General features: G+C 40.5%; 1 protein-coding gene across 1 annotated transcript; it reads right to left on the minus strand.

Moving 5' to 3' along the window:
- Positions 1-8,379: 8,379 nt before the first annotated feature.
- On the minus strand, positions 8,380-19,727 carry LOC145911041 (uncharacterized). The gene is made up of 16 exons (XM_082998275.1): positions 19,615-19,727; positions 17,376-17,600; positions 16,788-16,993; positions 15,933-16,130; positions 15,509-15,664; positions 14,452-14,976; positions 12,821-12,991; positions 12,478-12,553; positions 11,980-12,136; positions 11,644-11,723; positions 11,455-11,540; positions 11,181-11,330; positions 10,694-10,888; positions 9,960-10,277; positions 9,625-9,702; positions 8,380-9,271 (listed from the first exon to the last, which is right to left on the minus strand). The coding sequence occupies exons 1-16, from the start codon at positions 19,632-19,634 to the stop codon at positions 8,961-8,963; spliced, it is 2,952 nt and encodes a 983-aa protein (XP_082854401.1). The 5' UTR covers positions 19,635-19,727; the 3' UTR covers positions 8,380-8,960.
- Positions 19,728-21,451: the final 1,724 nt, after the last annotated feature.

Genomic DNA, 21,451 nt, shown 5'->3' on the forward strand with positions numbered 1-21,451 from the left:
AAAACTCATCTCTCGTTAAGAGGTCAATGTCTTGCTTGACTTAAATTACCAAAATCATCAAATTAAGAATCATTGGTTCTGTGTTGGCGATGATTTGGGTCTTATTAGTCAATTCCTGATAAATGTTAGCAAATTAGGTTAAAATAAGTGACTGTTTTCTTGTAAAAATGGTTGTTCGCGAATTATCGGAATAGAACTTCCCACCGAACTCATTTAAAGGATTAGAATTTTTAGAAGATTTGCTCACGCTGTTTCCTCGTGTTTATCTGTTTTTTTGTTTTCAAACACGAATTCATTAAACCACATAGAAATAGTTCATCCTTATTTAGGTATTAGTGAACAGCACAGTAATCATCAAATACCGGAGATTCTGTACGAATTGAATATGATGGCCAAATTAGCCTTTTAGCTGTTATAATGGCACAAGCTAAGAAAGAAAGAAACGTAACCGAATTCGTCTGAAAAACTTTACTATATTTTATGTGCGTCGTCGTAAGATTTTGCAACACATGTGACGTCACCGGTTTTTTTTTCGACTACTCTGTCGTCATCAGAAGGGTTTCGTCAGAACCATGAGGTTGGGGACCCCTGGATTCAACAAAAAAAACGCTCAATCCAATAATCAAGCCTATATATGCATATGCAGGTTACCATCTGTATGGTCCGAAAAATAAGCGCGTCTATATACGGTAACGCGTATCATGTTCCCTGTCATCGTTGTTCTTACGATCCAGCTATTTATAAGTTTGTCATAGATGTGTGTGTTCTCCTCGTCGAAAACTCTTCCGTTTTCATCAACGAAGTCCCTGTAGGCCCACCGGCTATGAACAACGTAACCGAGCTTTTTGCCGATCTTGTGCGTGTACTCGTTGCTCGAATACATTCCTATTGCGTCGCACCCTACCTTCCCAGTTGATCATGTCATAGAATGGCCCGCTGCTGAGATAGTTAATTTCCAAAAAATTTTTCATTTCCTCTGCATTTTCCGGGCCAAGTTTAACCAATTGCAATTTTGAGAGTGCGTCTTCGCTCATTTTTTATCACGGAATTTCAGTTTTTCCCGAAAGTATTTTTGTAGATTGCAATTTCACTGGCTCACGCAAACGCTGAAAAAGTCCAAAAAACATTTTAGTCGTGCAATGACCAAAAAATACGAACACCAATCCTGCCCTGGCCCAATATACCAATAAATAGCCACGCTCATTTTAGTTAGAAATTGTTGCTATTTTCATTGATGTATACGTCTAGATGGTGACAGTATGGTTGCTAACAACAGGTTGGGCTCCTTGCGTAAAACACTTTGGTTATTTTATAGTAATATGTTTTCACAGAATCGTGCTTCTCAACTACGATCTTATCATTCAACTCGTCAGAATTCTCTCCTTAGACACGGTGGAGGAAAAAGGTAGTGGTTGTTACTGTGGTTACATTTTTGACACAAAGATCCTGCAAAGGTAGATTTCTTTCCAACAATAAGTTTAAACTACCAGTTTGTTACAGATATTTGCTTACAGATCTTTTGGGTACTTATTATATATGGAATTTTCAGTGCAACAAAATATTGTGCCAATAAATTAGAACTAGCCCCAAATATTCTTCCTGCCCTGCCTCTCAACCCTAGTCAATAAAATTATTTGGAATAAAACACTTTACGCAACGAAACTCTTTTCAAATAAATTGTAATTTGGGCTGCCACGATATTCACTGCAGCGATCTAATAATTATCAATGACAATCATCAATTATATGTAAACTTTTCCAACCTTGCATCTTTCCACAAGCCTGACCATGCAACAAAGCGCAAGAGCCATTGTTATCCATTATGGTATCATTATGATTTTGATCATTAAAGGTGCAATTTCTTATTTCTTGTCTTGTGCCATTTATGGGAGACAAGCGTGTTCCACCCGTGACAAAAAAAGAACGCATACGCAATTGTTTGCCAATGGCGAAACTAATGGACCATTCACTCCAGTGAGTCCATGTAGGTAAACAAACATGACACCGCAATCAAGTGTTTTTGAAGACACGAAAAGATTTCAAACCCAATGTGCCAGGTGCTGTTGAACATTCTGGACAGAGTGTATGGCATTCAGCCAATGTACAGGGTAGTTTTAATCCGTTTGCACAAAGTCCGGTGCCATTACCACGAGCTAATTTCTGGGTTTTGTTGCGTAGTTATGCCGTAACGGACTGCTGGGATCCATGAGATAGACATAGATTTACCATTTTGGCTTCGTAATGGAAGCGCGCTGTTACGGTCTTCGAGACGTCAGGTGATGTAGCATTTGCAAGTCATGCGTGACACCTTATATTCTGTGCTCTGTCGCACCATTACGATGAGGTAACAAAGCAATCAGAGGTGAGTAGGAATTAACTGTGCGGTTGAGTGACCACATATGCCTGTGCTATTGCTAGGGCGTGTTTTGGGCATTTTCAATCAACTAGGTTTGGTACCGGGTGCTGTAGAAAATTAAACAAAAAAGGCAGCTGAAAGCTATATTTACAAAAAAATGAATCGTTCAAGGGCCCAGTCATTTGTGGTTTCATGAAAGATCCATCCCACATCTACGCATTCTGACCAAATTAGTTGCCGGACAGGTGTATTTTGCCCCCTGTAGGTCACATGATCTTTCAGAAGGCTCAACAAATCCTTAATATTTTCTGTCCCATTCAGGAGCAGTGCTTTTTGATATTATATTCTTATATAAGTCAAGACCCGGAAACGGTAATTGGGAAACAAGCGGACAAGTCGGCAGGTGCATAATAGCAGAGGACTTTGAAAACAGAAGTAATAAAATTCATTATGGTTACTCAAGGTATTGAAGCTCAGCGCAGATTTTTACTATCTGGACTATCGGGCACGACGAACGCCTAAACAACACAAAGTGGTACAGACCACAAAAAAGTTGGGAGCCCCCGTTATGATATGACAATGTATGAAGATACATATCCTTGTCGAACATACGAGACTAAGTCCGTTCGAAGCTTTTTTCGTCCTATCTGTGGTTATTCCAGCGACTTTCTGGTCGGAAGCCATTTGTAGCATTTGCTCAGATAAGTTTCAGTTCCAACTTTCTCCAAATTGAACATTCTTTCCCCATCGTCTTCATCAACGAAATCACAATATTTCAATCGCTTGGTGGCGGTATAACCCAACCTCTTACCGATTCTGTGCACGTATTCATGGCTGGAATACATTCCAATAGCATCGCATCCCATCTCAGCAGCAGCTTTTTCGCTTTGCTTTATAAGCTTGGTCGCCAAACCCATCCCTCTGTACAATGGATCAACACACAACATACCCAATGTCATAGGACGTTTTGCCCCGATGTCTTCGTACCACTCTTGTCCTAATTGTCTGTTAGCTTTAGACAACAAGTCGTCCAGGCTGAAACTTTTGTCAGAGTTTTTCGCTAGGGAATTAACGCACATGGCGACCAGGTTTCCAGTTCGTTTATCCTTGAAACCGAGACTTGCGTTGTACTTTACACCTTCCTCCATCCTTGTATGAAACAATTGCTCGTGATCTTTGCTGTTCCATCGCCTAAGGTGAGTATGTGCCCCACTTTTGAGGTAAGTGCGTTCCAATAGATTTCTCATATCACCGACATCTTTGAAGTCGAGCTTTGTTAATTCCACATCGGTGAGTTGTTGGCCGCCAATGGATTTTCCACTTACACCTGGCATTCCAACAAACGACAAAAGTTTGTTCCAATGAAAGGTTCGTGAAAGCCAAATCGGTTAACCCTGTTTTGACTACCAGGGTGCGCGTTGCTTCTGTTTACAAGTTTTTTCGTGAAATAAACCTTGGCCTACTATATATGCGCATGCATATATCAGGAAACTTGAATGTCTCCTTCATACATGCAGTATATAGAAGAAAGTTTGAATGAGTGTTTTACAGTAGTTCACAACCAATAGTAACCAAGGATCAATGAAATTAAATGTAATCTTCTGCCAAAAATCTATTTGATTTTTAATCAAGTCTAGCGCCAGTAAAAAAATACTCGATACAGCGCAATCTTCCATACTGTCATAACGTTACTGTACAAGCTAGCTGTTGCTGTTAGCCCATTGCACATTCAACTTTCACTTTCATAGCTAGTTCCCAATTTTACTACTGTACCTTCATGGCGAAACGGTCTGCTGAGCTGCACTGCACATGACACTCAAATGCATTGCATCCACTGGAAACGCTTTGTCAGCAGCTTTGAGCTGTTTATGTCAGAGGTTGCCAACCAGGATGTAACTGCGGGGTAAGAGATAAGATTTCAAAGTGGTCGAATTTTCTTGGTCGGTTATTATGGTAGTTTTTCTTTCGCTAATAAACTGTCAGTAATTTGAAATCAAATTGGCAACTTTTTAATACTCTGTGCATTCGATTGTCTTCTGATCGGTAAACGCCACGCTTATTATCCAATCAAGGGTTGAAGATTTTTGATTGCCCAAGTTAAGGTACCTACAACTTTTTTCCACAGACGTTAGACGAGAAATTAGAACACACAAAATGTTCAAAATTTCATAATCTACAAATTTATTGTTTTTGAAATCGTCTCGAATTTTAAAATAATATGACTTTTGCATGAAGCAAACAAGCGAAAAACACAGCAGTCATTTCGGCGAAAATATATTTTTTTAACCGAAATTGTTTCACGCATCACTGAACAATCAAAGTGTCGATTCTACAATCAAAGCGTTAAAAGAAATGTGCATGAACTAATAACAAAAACAAAACAAAGAGTTTATGAATTATATCGCAACGACATGGTTTGACGGCGGTCACACTGTGTGAATCCAAGCGAGCATGTTGGCAACGAAATCGGTTTGACCGTGGATGGTGTATCGCATGACTGGAGTTGGCTATATTCAATGTAGGCCTGCCCCAACCCTTATATTCTTTCCAGCATTGGGTTTTCGCGGGAGTTTTATGGCCGACAGCCATTTGTAGCATTTGCTCACAAAACTTTCATTTCCAACTTTCTCCAAATCGAACATTCTTTCCCCAACGTCTTCATCAACAAAATCGCAATATTTCCATCGCTTGGTGGCGGTATATCCCAACTTCTTACCGATTCTGTGCACGTATTCATGGCTGGAATACATTCCAATAGCATCGCATCCCATCTCAGCAGCAGCTTTTTCGCTTTGCTTTATAAGCTTTGTCGCCAAGCCCATCCCTCTGTACAATGGATCAACGCACAACATACCCAATGTCATAGGACGTTTTGCCCCGATGTCTTCGAACCAGTCCTGTCCGAGTTGTTTGTTGAGATGGGACACCAAGTCTTCCAGATTAGATTTTGTCTCTAAAGAATTAACGCACATGGCTACCAGCTCTCCAGTTCGTTTATCCTTGAAACCGAGACTTGCTTTGTACTCGACGTCATCTGCGATCCTTTTGTAAAAAAGCAGCTTGTGATCTTGGTTGTTCCAGCGTTTGAGCTTAGTGTGTGCGTCACTTTTAAGGTAGGTTCGATCCCAAAGCTTATTCATATCACCAACATCTTCAAAGTCGAGATTCACTAAATCAACTTCGGAAAGTTTCTCACTGTTGGTTATTTCATGTGATCTTGACATTTTACGTTTTCAGAATCTATTGCCCTACACAAAACTGTTAAACCTTTCAATTCATATCACATGTTACCAAATCAAAGCCCAACAAGTTTAAACAGGTTTTAAACGTTTTAAAAACCTTGGCCTATCTGCTTGTACCCCAGGGGTTTGCTAATAAAAGCTTTTTAAAGACGTCCGGGGTCTGTTCTATATTCATTCTTTCACATTCTAGCTGTTAACTTTACATTTAAACAGAAGTTCCAAGTCTTTGTCATCGCCAAACCCGAACCACAAGTACCTTGGGTGATATTTCGGTGATTATATAGTTGCTATACCCCCCGAACTGTTTTCTGCGGACCACCGCAAAGTAAAGTGGACTGAGAAACTACTACCGCATCCACGTATTCTGTAACGTTACGCAATATGCATTTACGTAACGATTCGCGGAAACGCCGGCGTTGATTCAGCAAAATACAGAATTCCTTCTACAAACTGATGAGTGCATATTAACCCCCAAAGCCTTCTGTTAGTTCGCACCTCGATGTCCAAAGCAATGACCAACGTCTAACCATTCGGTTTGTGGTTGACCCAAAACCCAACATGATACAAATTCAGACTCCAAACGAACTGTCTCTTCTTTGTGTCGCTTATTAGAATTTTTGGTCTAAGATAAAAAAAGTTATAAACGTTTGATAAAATCAATAATTTAAACCGTACATCGACAAAACATGGTCGCCGATTATTTCTTCGTTTCTGGATCAATCCTGGTTAGATTTGAACTACCAACTTTTGCATTTCATGCCCCCGCTTGCTATTTGATTCGGTGGGTGTCAAGTTACGCTAGGTCTTCTGCATTTTACATGTTTTTCAAACACGTGTTTTTGCGAAATCTCATCCATGTAGTCAGGGGTATCATCAAATTGGACCAAGAAATAAGAACGCTGCATTTCTATTAGGCGGTGAATATCCGTAACTAGGAAGTTGTTGGGCTCCTGAAACCCTTTTTGTCAAGTCCTTTTGTTTGTGTAATCGCTAAATATTTGCAAATGTTTTATGTCAGAAACCTCCGGAAGAGCAGAAAACCTACTTTAACTTTTCTTCAAAACGACATGGTGGCAAGATTTGTGAAAGTTATGGGGAAGAAATGGTTTGAGGACATCGGAGCAAAACGACCCATGACTCTGGGCACCCTCTGCGTGGATCCAAGGTACGGAGGGCGCGGATTGGCAACAAAGCTTGCCAAGATAAGTGAAGAAGTAGCCGTGGAAATGGGGTGCGACGCAATAGGAATGTATTCGAGCAACGAGTACACGCACAAGATCGGCAAAAAGCTCGGTTACATTGTTCATAGCCGGTGGGCCTACAGGGATTTCCTTGATGAAAATGGAAGAATGTTTGACGAGAAGAAGATAGGAGAACACACACATCTATGTCAAGTTTACAAATGGCTGGCTCGTAAGATCACTGATGACGTGAAACATGCTCCGCATAGATCCATAGATCAAACTGGTGCACTTCTTCTCCATGCAAACACTGCGTTTTCAGTTGTTTAGCTGCGGTGTAATCGTAAACCATGCAGAACGTTTTTCGCAGTAACTTTTTATCACCCTATGTTCTTGGAAATATAACAATGGGTTTTCTACCTATATTGCTTATAATCGTACAGCGGTCAAGTCACTTGCTGCTGTAGCCTTTACTTTTGTAAAAAAATGAGAATGTGTATTCTTCAAAAATATATTCAATACAATGCAACAATAAGAACACCGCCATCCACTGTCCAGACCGACTTAGACCAACAGTTCTTATGAGAGTCACAAATCAAAGCGGAGACAGCTGCTATAAAGTCTGATATATTTGCATTTATAACAGGTTGGGTTTGAGTAAGCCATAAACAGATTCTAAACTGATTTGAACGTTGTGTAATACTATAGTACGCAGTTGTTCTTGATAACCCGCAGAAGTTTTGCGGTAGTACTTACGCCAATAGGCGCCCTCAGATCAATTCAGGGGGGTATTTTTCCCATCCAGCTTCTGTATTTCCGATTCTCCACCATCAAACGTATGGGTTAGGTTTCGTTTTCCAGGATACCCGTGCTCGGTAATAATTCACCATGTTGCACACAACAATGGCCGGTTTAAGCACGATGTCATTTCCAGAAGGCTATTACTTTGGACGTTGCGTAATATACTCGAATGCGGTTGTACTTAAAAAACCCGCCGAAGTTTTGCGGCAGTACTTACGCCCATATGGGCGTTTGCAGAAAAAAATTCAGGGGGTGTTTTTCCATTCAGGTTTTGTGTTTATAATTCTTCGCTCTTAAACGTATGGGTTAGGTTTCGTTTTTCAGGGTACCCATGCTCGATAACATTTCTCCGGGTGTGGAAACAACAATGACCGGTTTAAGGTAAGTGCAATCCCAAAGGTTCTTTGTGTCATGCAATCCCAAAGGTTCTTTATGTCATGCAATCCCAAAGGTTCATCATTTAGGCCGAGCTTTACTTTCCTTCGGAAAGATTAGTCATAACAGACCGGCAGGGGCTTGTCTAAATTTGCTTAGGTGAACGCATATTTAGTTGCAAATCTGCTTGTTGGCATTTTCCGAGCTATTCTGTTGCATATTTAGGTCGAAACGGTCTGCTGCCCTCTGCTAGAAATGCAACGTTTAAATTTCTCACTTTATGTTCGTTCCAGGTTTTGTAAACCTTATAACCAAAGTGTTATCCATCTAACTCTCTCTTTTTTCGCTCATGCAGCAGCCAACATCATTCATAGCCATGGCGTGATTGGGGAAATTGTGACTGAGCACTGGGTTTGAGAAGGGCATTTCCCACCTGGGGATTTTATTTCGCGAAAAATACAAATATACGAAACCTGGGGACGCAAGAAAAGTTCCGCGGTTCGAGTGGAAAACGTTGGCAATGTATTTTTTATACAAAGGGTTTTGATGATAGGGCAGTTTGCACTTGAGTGCTACGTGAAGTGAAATCTATCAACAAAAACGCAAAAGAAAAAGAAACGAAAGTCCGATAATTAACGAAGCAAGTTTTGTACGTATGGAAAACGCAGCAACATGGAATGCCAACCACAAACGCAACAAAAAAGCAGTACAATCACAAGTGTCGATATGATTGGTGGAAGGTGTTTTGGCAAAAGTTATTACTATTGAAATCTGATGTAAATACCGACTGCTTTTAGCCTAAAATCAATTCTAAAAACCAAGAAAAACATCTTTGTCCTTAAAAAAACATTATGACTTTTGTAGGTGGTGGCTGTATTTAAGAACAGCGGTGGCGATACTTTGCAATTGCAATCAATCACTTGTCTATACAACGCTTGTAAGTACACGGAATATACAAAATGGCCCACGCAGTAACATGCACAGTGCCACAAAAAGTCTTGACCCTTTACTTTTTGGACGGAACTTGCTTCTCGTAAGTTAGATTTTGGTAGTGGATACCTGCTTTGCCCTTCTGAGACTCCATGTGCATGTACAGGCCCGATTCCCTCTCCCCCTGCTTTTGCTTGTCACCCCTTGCCTTCTTTTTCCTTGTGGCCTTTTTTGGCGTATCCACCTTGCTCATGGAACAGTAACTCTCTCCCGATGATGGGCGCTCGTTGAGAGTATTTGGGTGATCGTACAGAGGTGGGACTATGTCGAACACAGGGGAACTGGGGCTTGCATACCATTCTTCATTTTCGACCACACCTGCTGTGCCTGAAAAAAGGTGTGAAGTGGCAACCTCAAAAATGCTACCGACAGACGGAGGACTTAATTGTAGGATCCGATTAAACAGAATGAACTCGACAACGATTTTTACTTTTTGCTATGGACTGTGTTTTTTTACAAACACTGACGATGCTGTTTGGTAAAATATATTTATCTTTCCTTAAATCAGTTTACCAAGATACATTTGGAAACCATGTTTCCTTAAACGCAGTAAATCTCCATATAATATTGAGTTTTGATAAACATTAATTGCGTTCTTCATAAAGAATAAAAAATAAAAATTTATCAAAGAATCATGTTTTTCTGCTGCAACTAAACCTTTAATATTTTGCTCAGCTTACCATTCATTTGGTCGATTGCGATGGGGTCGATTGAAACTTTGAAGGAGGAATCTGGGACACGACTTGGGGTCTTTTTGGCTACAGTGCAAAACAAATCTATTTACAGGTTCATTTCAACTTCACAAACGACACTGTTTAAAACATCAAAACATTTCTGGCGATCCTAAAACTTAATACTATCTAAACCTGATTACCACCTTGTTACGTTTCTGACATAAACTTTGTGTTACATGGTGTGACGACCATATGGAAATTAGGAAATCGGATTTTCGCCGTAAATCGTAATGTAATAGCGTCTTTCTCCAGCAAGATCATCATCTAATGAAGCTATATACCTTCGGTGGTAGATTTGGTAGCTGCTTCATCTTCAGGGACTCCATTATCCTCGTGGGAAGACTGATGATGATCCTCCTCCACAAGTCGAAAAGATCCTTCTCCTGGAACAGCATAGGCCGACTCCTCTGCTCCTTGGTCCTCACTAAAAGATGCGAACTTCTCTTTTATAGACGCCGGCGATTGGTAATGATTGGCCGCAGCTGTTGCATCGAACACTTCATCGATGACGTCAGGGGCTTGTGAAGTAGACGCGATGGAGGGCCGTTGTTTGGGGGGGACTGCAGGTTTGCGTATCGCTTCAGTTTTGGGACTGGAATCTAAAAGTAATATTTAAATTTATTTTGCTTCTTGGGTAATTATAATTTTCAACTTGTAGTTTTAGTGTACAGGGGTAAAGACAATCTATGGTCGCAATCTATGGTCGCTATGACAGATAAGGCAATTATGCTTAGGAGGGTTATGCTATCTTGAATCTATTAAATGTTCATTGCTTCGTCTTGAAGAAATTGGCGGTCTTGTGACATACTATTGTAAATTGGTGTCCTAATTTAAACCGAGGGAATAAAACTTTGCCGAGATGACCCAGTTAGAATTCCGGTGTGCCGAAAAAATATGAGAAATCTCGTTTTTTTAGATTACTCTAAACTGCGAATCAACTTTAAAGAAATAAAACACTTTTTTTTCAACAATTTAATCTGCTCTAATTTCAGTGTTAGGTTATTAGCTGTTGTACCTGGGCTCTTTTGTACTGTAGTGGTCCGGACGGGGACCTTTGGTGGGTTTCGTGGCTTCGTCAATGGAGATTCAGGTTTGTCCTCCGTTTTCCTTTTACTGAAAAACTTTTTCAGTCCCTTCTTCTTTTCCTTCTTAGTGTGAACCGACGAGGTACCCTGAGCCACGAGGTTGGTGCCTGGTCCTTTCTTGATTTCTGAAAAGTTTGTTTACAAGTGATAAACAACACGTATTTATATTCCTCCAACACACACTTGCCAGCTAGAATGAATAAATGTAACAATATGTTGTCTTTTTCTATTGGAAACTAATCGTAGGCAATACGTTAAATTCTCAGTGAAATCTCATTGGTCAAGCTAGGAAAATTCGAATCAGCAAATTTAGCAATCCAATTCAAGTACATCATCTCAAACGTTTGACCAATTCCATTCGCCATGTCTGGTCGATACATTTATGCGGTAAAATGTCAGACATGTGCACGTGCTTACCGTTCATGTCCTCGGTTCGCACGTATTCAATTTGTTGGTATGGATTGTCATCAACCTGGGATAGTTGTGGAGGCGCTGCTACGCCGTTTGGCGGAAGACCCGCGTTGTCTGTTGCCATGGCGTACGGGTTCTCTGTCGTGTTACCGCCACCTAGTGTATCATAGAACAAAGAGTGGTTAAATACGACTTACATTCATTCTTATTTGATAAAATCACTATCTGAGACTGCATTCTTAAGGCTTCACACGATGAATGGCCGTCGTAAAATATTTACCGTTAGATGTCGCAGCGTGCGGATCATCCTCAAAAAGGTTTCGTTTAGCTTCGGCCACTGAATCAACGCTTGAGGCGGAACCACGTCTAAACGATTTTCCACAAACGTTAGTAATTGATGAACAAACCTCAACATTCTTACAAATTAAACTACACAGTCCGGTTATGAAAATACCGTTGAAAATGGTACCTGTTAGCCATGACGTAACCGTTGCTTGTCGCCAGTTCACTGGTAACGAAGGGGATTTCCACATAGGTGTTTTCCCTTGGCTGTCAAAAGATTAAATTTTAATACACCAATAACCAAAAAAATTCACTTCAAACAGTAATTATGAAAAAGCCGACGGCGGTATTTGTAGAATTTAAATGGACAAAAATCTGATTGGTGGGAATTTGTGTGGTAGTTAAGGGAGTCTCCGTTTTATGCATAAGCTTGCGTGTGGATAAACGGGGGGATTAATCTCGGATTTGGATCAGTATTTGTATATAATATGGTATTTGCTGAACACGTTCAACTTTCACAAACCCTTTCGGTATATTCGTCTTCAATCATGGGTTGAAACAATACACCATCATTGATAATTTCACTTCCCCGCTTTCGCCTTCGACGCCTGATAACTAGCGCAACTACCAGTACGACAAATACCAGTAGCAGAGCTAACCCGATGAGCAGGAAAATGTACCTGGAATGAAACACAGAATTAAAATGGCATTGATTCGGGATCTATTGATGCACAGTTGGACATGGGTTGAGGTTTTAAACTGAGCGTGGAAAAGTACAAAAAAATAGCACTGCCCACATGAAGTAAATAAACATTAAACCGATGGGGATATTGCAAAAACACAAGGAAAATTAAACATGATGCAAGAAAAACACTAAAACATATATTTAATGTAAAAGAATTCGTGAAATAATATTTTTCCCATTGGGTTATTGGCACTGAACGCGTTTCCATTGTTTCAATTTTTGCCAAGGGATGTGAGCAGGAAACAAAGTTAAAACTAGAAAAGCAGAGGAAATCACCATGGTGGTTGACTTTTTCTGGATCCGACTACCGCAACGGCTGCATCCGTCGCCGACTCCTCGCTGCTGTTGGTAACTTGAATTTTAAGAAGCTAATTAGATAAATTTGTTAACTATAATTGTATGTACGTGTTTGGACAGGATACTAAAAAAAGTGGAGACGATGACAAGGCGATTACTGCCCTTTTACTAGTAATACACACAAGGTTAGCATGTTTGTTTTGTCGTATCGTCATCACCTAGCACGTGGTCAAGGAAAAAACAACCACACAAGTTTAAAAGAAGCGTCAAAATGTCTAAATAATTGTTAACAGCAAGTGCTTTGTGTCGCAAACACACTTACCACTGGTTGTTGGAGTTGTGAAAATGTTCGGCACGACGTCCGTGGTTGACGCCGTTGTCGTCGTGACGATAGGTGACGCTGTTGTCGGAGAAGGGGTTGGTGACGTCATAATGACAGTGCTGGTTGTTGTAACCGTAACAATCGTCGTGGGAGGTGCTGGCGTGGTGACACCTAGTTGATGCAAAGCAGATGATTTGTTCGAGTTGGGTTTGTAACGGATACGGGCGTAAAAACGGTCACGCATTTTCTGCGATAAAATTTCTATGTGAATTTAGTGGCAAATAAGGAGAAACAAAAGAGTGAAAGTGGATATTTTGCTCCGCAATAAAAACACCGCTGTTTTCAACCGAAACCATAAAAACAACTTCGGGATTAGAAACATTTTTTCACGACTTTCTTGTAAAATAAAAACTCGCTTGCTCCATATTTCGTGTCGAACATTAGCGTCACACAATACAACGTGGTTTATAAATGGCAAATTGCGCATTAGGGTCAGCACCTTAACCCAAGTGGTTAGAGGGAAATGACATCATTCCAGGTGTTGAATAGCCAAGATGAACCCATAATATTCATTATAACTACCACAGCGCAAACTAACTTCATTGATTTATAACAATCTGAGGTGTTGTTTCAAAATTATTATTTGTGGGCCGTGTAATCGTGGGGTAAGTTGCGATACCGCCATGATACAGAGTTGTTATGCAAAGCATTGCTAATTGGAAGTGGGTGAACAAAAACAAGTAGCATTGAAGGATTGTAACGTTAGGTGTGTAAGTTTGGAAAACAAAAAAGTGCAAATTAAATTGATTGAGTGAGTGTTTTGATCAAATGAACGCAATAAAACAAAAAATCGTGTGTATATTTGTGTGTATATTTCCCATCGCTGAGTTCACATCAATTCATTTAAGAAGTAATTCCAGTTTGCGACAATCAAACATCGTTATTAATTGGCCAGAAATTAGGCAAAAACTATTTTCTGCAAGATGTAAATCATCAGGCTTGGGTCAATATTGGTGGCGTTACGTTCACAAACTTCTTTGCAAATGACTAACAAGGAAGTGGGCATAGCAAACCTTGATCCCCTTTCCATACTCGTGACAAGCTTTCTAAGACACTAAATATACAAATATACACGCAATGGAGGCTCCACGACTGCCATCCGGACTGACACCATATTTGGTTGCAAGCTAACGTTGATTGAGGTGCAGTACGTTATACCGGGTGACGTGTTCCTATTTAGACGTTACATCAATTGTGCGGTGCAGGCATGCCGGGTCGCGTGGTACAGTTCATGCAGTGATTCGTCAACCTTATTTGAACCATTTCATTGGTGAGATAATTGGGCATATTTTGCTTGGTGGCTCTCGGCCAGCAACGTAAGAGTTTGATTTGTTCAATTGAGGGCTAGAAGTGTGAAAGAGTGATTACTTGCAGTTGCTAAAATAAAACGTGATGCCGTCTAATATCAAAACATCATGATTGCGAAATACTAACCGGCACCTTGTGGAAGCAAACACAAAAACAAGAGTTTATACAAAACCCACAAAATAACCAAGCATTTCACCGTAGAAAATTATAACTAATTTTGTGCTCATCATGCCATGAAAACCGTGCTATAGTAAGATCCTCACAGGTCTTAACGGCACAGTATTCCCATCTCGTCGTCTCTACGGTGTAACACCATTCCCCCTTAGGGTCCCCATCGGGATTTCGGCAGTAGTTATGGTTGCTGGGCTCGGGTCGAAACTTTGGCTCGTGGGGAAAGTTCACGTCCCACCTCTGGCAAACCTTCCCAGACACGGTTGTGGAACAAGTACCAGTATAACCGGATTCCAACTCGCTCAAAGGAGGGACGCCGAAGGTGCTTCCTTCCGTGGTTTTTTCATTACGTTGGATGTTGGTAATGGTGGTAGTTTTTGGTGTGGTTGGTGTGGGTGTAATAGATCTCGAACTGGCAATGGTAACAACAGGTGTTGTGGTTTGTTTTGTTGTGGTTGTTGGTGTTGTGGTTGTTTGGGCTGTGGTTGTTTGGGTTGTGGTTGTTTGGGTTGTGGTTGTTGGTGTTGTGGTTGTTGTGGTTGTGGTTGTTGGTGTTCTGGTTGTTTGGGTTGTGGTTGTTGGTGTTGTGGTTGTAGGCGAAGTTGTAGTTGGTAGAACTGCAAAGGGTGGGTATGACTCTTACTTACTGGACTTATTATTTGGGAGTTATCTTTGACCCCAGCAAAGTGGAAAGCAAGGAGAAAACAAAAATAATGCGCAAACTTCAAGGCAAACGCTAGAGGGCAAAAGTTGAGATATTGCAAAAAAATCTGCAATAATGCAATGCGAAAGTCGAATTAGGTTGCAAATAAGTTGCCGTTTTTGGCTGAAATCACATGTAGCCAGAAATCGGGCGTGACACAAATGTTGAATCATGTTTTACAACCTTTCAACATGCTAAATTGGTTGGACATTACGTTGTACGTCGTTAGTATGCTTTACAGAATTTAAACCAACAGTGGGTAACTTTTTTAACACTGAATTGTCCTGCTTCAAAGTCAGTCTTCTTTTCAAAAAGAGCCAAAGCAGGACAATTCAGTTGTAGACATAAGACTGCTACGGCACATTTCATAATTTTTAAACACTGTTGATTTTGGAAAAGGATTTATGATGAACTTCCAAATCAAAACTTTTGATAAGCTTTCAAACCTGTTGTCCAAACTGCCCTGAACCCCGGGCGGTTGAAGCTGCCATCCGACACGAACTCGAGGGTCATGTCGTTGCTGTCGGATATGAGTTGATTTGGTATTTGGTCACCACAGTACTTTTTTGGTGTGACGCCAGTAACTCCGACCCCAGTCCCACCTGAATCATAAGTTACCAGTAATATTAAACTTTTTGGTAGTGCTGTGTATATGGCATGTGTGTGGTGTGTGGAGTAGGCCTATATTTGTTCGTGGGTGCAAGTAGTTAAAAATTTCATTAAAATGCGTTTTACTACATAAAAGATTGCTGTTTTTGCGAAACGAAATCTATTTAATTATATGCGGCTTCGTCATCCACTTGGATTTACCACATTTGCCACTAACAAGACATCCCACTAAAAATAAACTTTAAGAACGAGAGGACTTACCAACTGATGACGAAACACTGACGTAATCGGTGACGCAGAGGAACGTTTTGTGGATGTTAAACTCGACGAAGCGCAGGTGTACGTTTGTCCCGGGTGGTGTTCTAATATTGAACTTGCAACGAGCATCGTTGGGGTAGTTGCTAGGGTAACCGGGTGATGTAACCTCACCAGAAGCACTATCGAACGCCTGGTCACATACTGTGAAACAAAATTATGAATTTGACTCTGCTTTTTTCGAAAGATGTTCATGCAAAGCAAGTTAGGCTGAAGTCAATGTAATGATATATTTAATCAAACAAAGCACACAAACCCTATTGGCCAATATGCAGTAGGCATAAAGGGTTGTTTTCCAATGCTACTTTAAAAACCACAAGATCACATGCCACTTTTTTCTTATATTGTGCCCGGAAAATGATGGGGCAACTGGAGTTTTGGAACTGTTATACTAATATTGAATAATGATCTGCATAGAGTATTCCAATGTTAACTCGAATACAGATATCTTGCAGACAGCTTAGTTTGTTTGTATTTAGAAAGATATGTTTTGCCTAAAAATCATCATCAGTTTCCATAATTTCTTCAAATAGAATCTGCAAAGAGTTCACATTGTTTTGTAAGGGCTCGTTAGTGCATTTGGTGACTGTGGCTCTGGACAAGCTGGTAAACTAGTCTGGCACAGACCAGTCCACTTTGTGGTAACTTGCAGCAAACGTCGATCCGTTGGTAACAAACTTGGCACAAACCACTGGAGATGGGCCACTGTGGTTCACAGTATGGCCAAATAACTACTTCAAAATCAGTAATGTACAATGTTTACAACAAAACTGGAATTTCTGATCATGACCTCAAACTCACAAGCTCTGTAGAGGATCGAAAAACCGCTGAGCTGTTTGGCGTAGTCTGAGGAAAACATAATAGCCACTTTCGTCACCGACGGGGGTGACGTAGCTGCGACGTCAATAAATCGAGACGGGAGCTCATCGACCGAGGACGCACAGAGCTCCTTGAAACGACTGTAGTTGCTGCTTGGGGTTTTCTTGAACAGATACAACTTGTCCCAGCTGTAAAATAAGCGTTAAACATCAGGTGGGTTATCGTGTGACAAACTATAACTTGCAACACTACGTGTGAATACAAATATGCCCATCAGAGGGATGCAACGTTCGCGGTTTGTCCGCATAAAACTTTTTGAAAAATCGCCAAGGGAATGTATATAAAACAGGAAGGAATTTATAATCATCCATAGTCACACCAAGCTGCATTGATAGGACCTTATAAGTTGAAACAGTGGCCATCTTGTGCAGCAAAAAAAGGAAAATATATTTCGGCGAATTTAAAACTAAACCAAAAGTAAAATACATTCTGAAATATCACATTTTTGTTTTACATTCTACCTTTCCCGTTTACGTAAAGTGTCGAAAGTATAACTCACGGTTCACTCACCACGTTCCTGACGCTCCCGAGGGAGAAAGTTCTTTGTTGTTGAGATGTGTAACTTCCAGTTGCATTCCGCGTCCCACAGTGGTGGTGATGAACCACTCGCAGCGGATATTCTTCGGGTACGGAAGGGGGTGCCTTGGTGACGTCACGCGTCCCGACGCGGTACCTGTTATGTTTCCACCGCAGGTGTTGCCAGCTGCAAGTTGTGTCACGGATAGAAGGAGGAAGCTGTTGGAAAACAATAGTAGTTGTATGTGAAAGCGTCTTTTATTGATAAAATGTTACTGACACGACACGTAAGCAACGTCAGCAACGTTAACACGCCAAAAAATTTTAATGTGCTTTGGCTTTCGTATACAAAAACACTAACTTTCCTTACATCATGTGTTGTCAGTGTGACATGACCCTCCCAAATATCTAGGTTAAAGAATCGCATTTGGGTTTTTCCAAATGTCCGATTTGTCACCCAGGTTTTATTACAATAATATTATAATAAACACGACTATTTATTTTGCTTCATGGAGCGATGTTTTGTACAAAAGTATTTTAATTACTATCAAATTTGGAGCCCAACAAACGCAAGCTATCCAAATATACAACCGCGAAAAAATTAAATTGCCCGAAATCTGACCAAAAACAATTAAAGTTGGACCTTGATGCGAGAACAAGTATGTTGACGGGAAATTTTTATGTTTCTTCAACTGTAATTTTTACATCACGGTTTGTTCAACGGGCATGCACCAGCCACCATCTTAACTGTACAGATCCCTATGTTTATGAGCAAAGCTAATCATAATATTGCAAGTTGGTATGATATTAATTTAATCAACTGTTTTGCATCGAAATGAGGCGGAGTTTGACCCACAGAGGAAGGAGAAAACAGCTTCGTGGCCGCGTTTTCTTGGCCGACCCTTGTGAGTCAAATCATGGGACAGTACGAATTTACTTGGCCAAATATGGAGCACGTGGAGGAAGTGGCGGAACTATTTTGCTGACGACGTGCAAATATCTTTGCCCTGAGTTCCACACAGATTGGAAACAAAAGACAAGAAATGTGTTTTTGTGGGTCAGCGGTTTTGCACGAATTGTGCCGGGAGTATCAAAAACCAGTTTGCCGGTCGTCAGGCTATTGCAACCATTGGTAAAGGTCCATATTGAAGCATTGCGGATGCACACTCGGTGCATTTTGCATCGTCAACACCTATGTGGAATCAACACATAGGGACAAAACACTGCGTACTTTATCATCACTTCCACCACTAAGAGGCCATCAAAAATTTACTGGAAGCATTTATGATGCTGATTTTATTGTTGTAGATTGCGTGGTTTGCAAATACAAATAGAAAACGCAATTACAGAAAAAAATCCAACAAAAGGTTCACGCATTTATACCTAATTCAGGTTTGAATGAGGGGTTCTGTTTTAAGATGCCGAAGCCCAGAGACTCCCACATCTGGCAGCTAGAGTTTGCAAAACAAACCATTTCTGTTTATTTCCCTACTGGGCGTTTTCGATACCAACTTTTCAGAAATTAATTAAACCAAGCCTTTTTTTAAATATCTCAATTAGAAGATCGTCGTTTCCAACAACCAGTCGTGGCGTGACTAACTGGGACGCTAAGCGCAACACGTGACAAACATACGGGTCGAGGAATTGTCACCGCCCGATTCGGCACCACCGAGGTGCGCGACTTTCCCCGATGTAGTCACGAGGCACTTTTCGACTGTGACGTCATAAAAAGAACGCAGACGATTCGCTTAGCTACTACCCAGTGGAGATGCGCAAGGTCCACGGACTTTACAGAAACTTATTCTGGGCACAGACCGATTTACTTAAATTGTGAACACAGATAACGAACTAACATCAGTTTCTAAGCATATTTTAAACTTGATGTGTGTAATAGTGAAATTAATTTTGAAGCAATGCAAAATCCAAGACACAAGTTGTTTTTCTCGTTTGTCGCAAACATTGCCGCAAAACTTCCTCGCAAATACATCTACTTGACAGACATACGGGGATTGAATCGTCTTAAATGTGTTTAAATGCGACGTTAGACATATCACATCGGAAGCATATTGAACATTTGTCGACTGGCAGGGAATTGCACTTTGCTAAGCTTTCATAAAGAAAACCGTTTAGTTGGGCAGGATTTGCACAATGTATTGATAAATGTAAGGGTTTGTTCATGTTATCGTCTAAATGATTTTCGAAGTAAAAAAAAAAATTTTCGGTAAATACTCACATAGCGCAGCAAGTCTTCATTGTCTTGTGACACTTTAGATCTTCCTTCTGGGGGCAGTTTAACAAGCCAACATAAAATTTGTAACAAAAAAGTACTTAATACACTTAGAAACTGAAAAACGAACGAGGTAAAAGTTTTCGTAGACGTTACAATTCCTGGCAAACTGACGCACGCTTAGAATAGTTTATTTTTTTAATTTTTCCCCATTGAAATAATGAACACCTTAATATGATATCTTTATGTAAAGCAAATACAACCTGATCTATTCAATCTGCAGTTCCGTTGGTCACTCGATCGCTCCTTTTTATTCGAGTTCGCAGTAATCATACATACTTTTGGTTCGTGTCGCATAACACAGACCAACTCTCTTAGCACGTTAACAAACTCCCACGAGACTCAACATCACCACAGCGAGTTGATATCTGACCGCGAACAAAGTTAAACCCGACGAGCTGAAAACCTAGCAACAACCGAAGCTGTGAGTTACCAGAAATCAACAGTGCAACTCCCATTGCCTTCTGCCAGCAATATGCAACGTTTGCCACATACGCAAGGCTTTATATAAGGGCAGTCGGAAGACGGGGTAACTGCATGGATTGTGTGTGTTTTTCAGCGGCTATACTTCAGCGTTTTAGGTGCGTGGTGGTGAAACTTCCGTGTTTGCGACCTCTGGCAACGGCTCGTCTGGGGGGCTTGCAAAGCGCTGCTCACAATATCGCGTTAAGTGACGTATAATCAATCTTAACTGGAGCTTTCGTATATCAACGCAATTGGAAATGCTCGTTTCCACGCCTTGGGTTGAGAAAGATAACATACACTAAACAACAAATGTCCGTTTTTTCTACTGTTTTGAAACGATTTTTGTTTCCCATTGATCTTTAACAATGAATTTATAGGTATATCAAAGACGTCTTTTAAACCATGTTTATCATTTGTACAGTTTTCCACAAATACCCCCCAAAAAATCTGTCCAACAGGTTGACCTTATAGATTAGGAAATCTTGCGGTCCAAGTCAGAACAACTTCGCGAACATTTTTGGAAGCAATCGATAGGTGACATAAATTATTAATAATCCGCCCGCAATTGTAAACTAAAACCCTTGATACCACATTGCGCCTGTGTGGTCTGCATCAAACACTTTCACATGCGACGCGTTTTCCGAAGCTTTTCGCACGTTTTTTCCTAAAAAACTTTTTCGAAGCTGCCAAAAAAAATCACAAATGTCACCGCGGTCGCATTTTCTTGGCATGAGAGCGTGTCCAAAGGTCGCATGAAAATTACAGCGCTATGCATGCAACGCTACATGTGTGGGCGTGAGAAATCAAACCGTAACATGGCAATGTTTCAGTGACCGCAACATAGCTTTACTGATGTTAGTGACTCTGGTCTGTCAATAATAAGACAACCTTTATGTTGTCCTACATCAGATGACGTACAGCACTTTTTTTCTAGTTAACAACATAGCCTCAAAGCTGTAGTCATACTAAACTCTTATATTTCTTATACGATCTTTATAGCCACTCAACCCACATTCTTTATGGCACTGTACATTTCATAGGTTTATATGTCAACCTGCCAGTGACTTAAAGGTTTGCGTATTGATATTTTAATGTAACCCAAATGCGGTCTTTTCTCAACGTATTTTACCTTTTTTCTTACACGTACCACCAAGCTAGTCGACAATTTGTTGCAACAACAATATAGACGAGCATATTGCAATGCTAACAGCGCCGTTTGGCCGATCGGTACACAAACAATTTAGAAACATTTCTAACCTTGATATCTGCATCAGCACCACAAACAACTCCCAGCATACAACCAACTCTATCATTCGAA

Source organism: Ascidia mentula, chromosome 8 (assembly GCF_947561715.1).
Source record: "Ascidia mentula chromosome 8, kaAscMent1.1, whole genome shotgun sequence".
NCBI classification, from domain to species: Eukaryota; Metazoa; Chordata; class Ascidiacea; order Phlebobranchia; family Ascidiidae; genus Ascidia; species Ascidia mentula.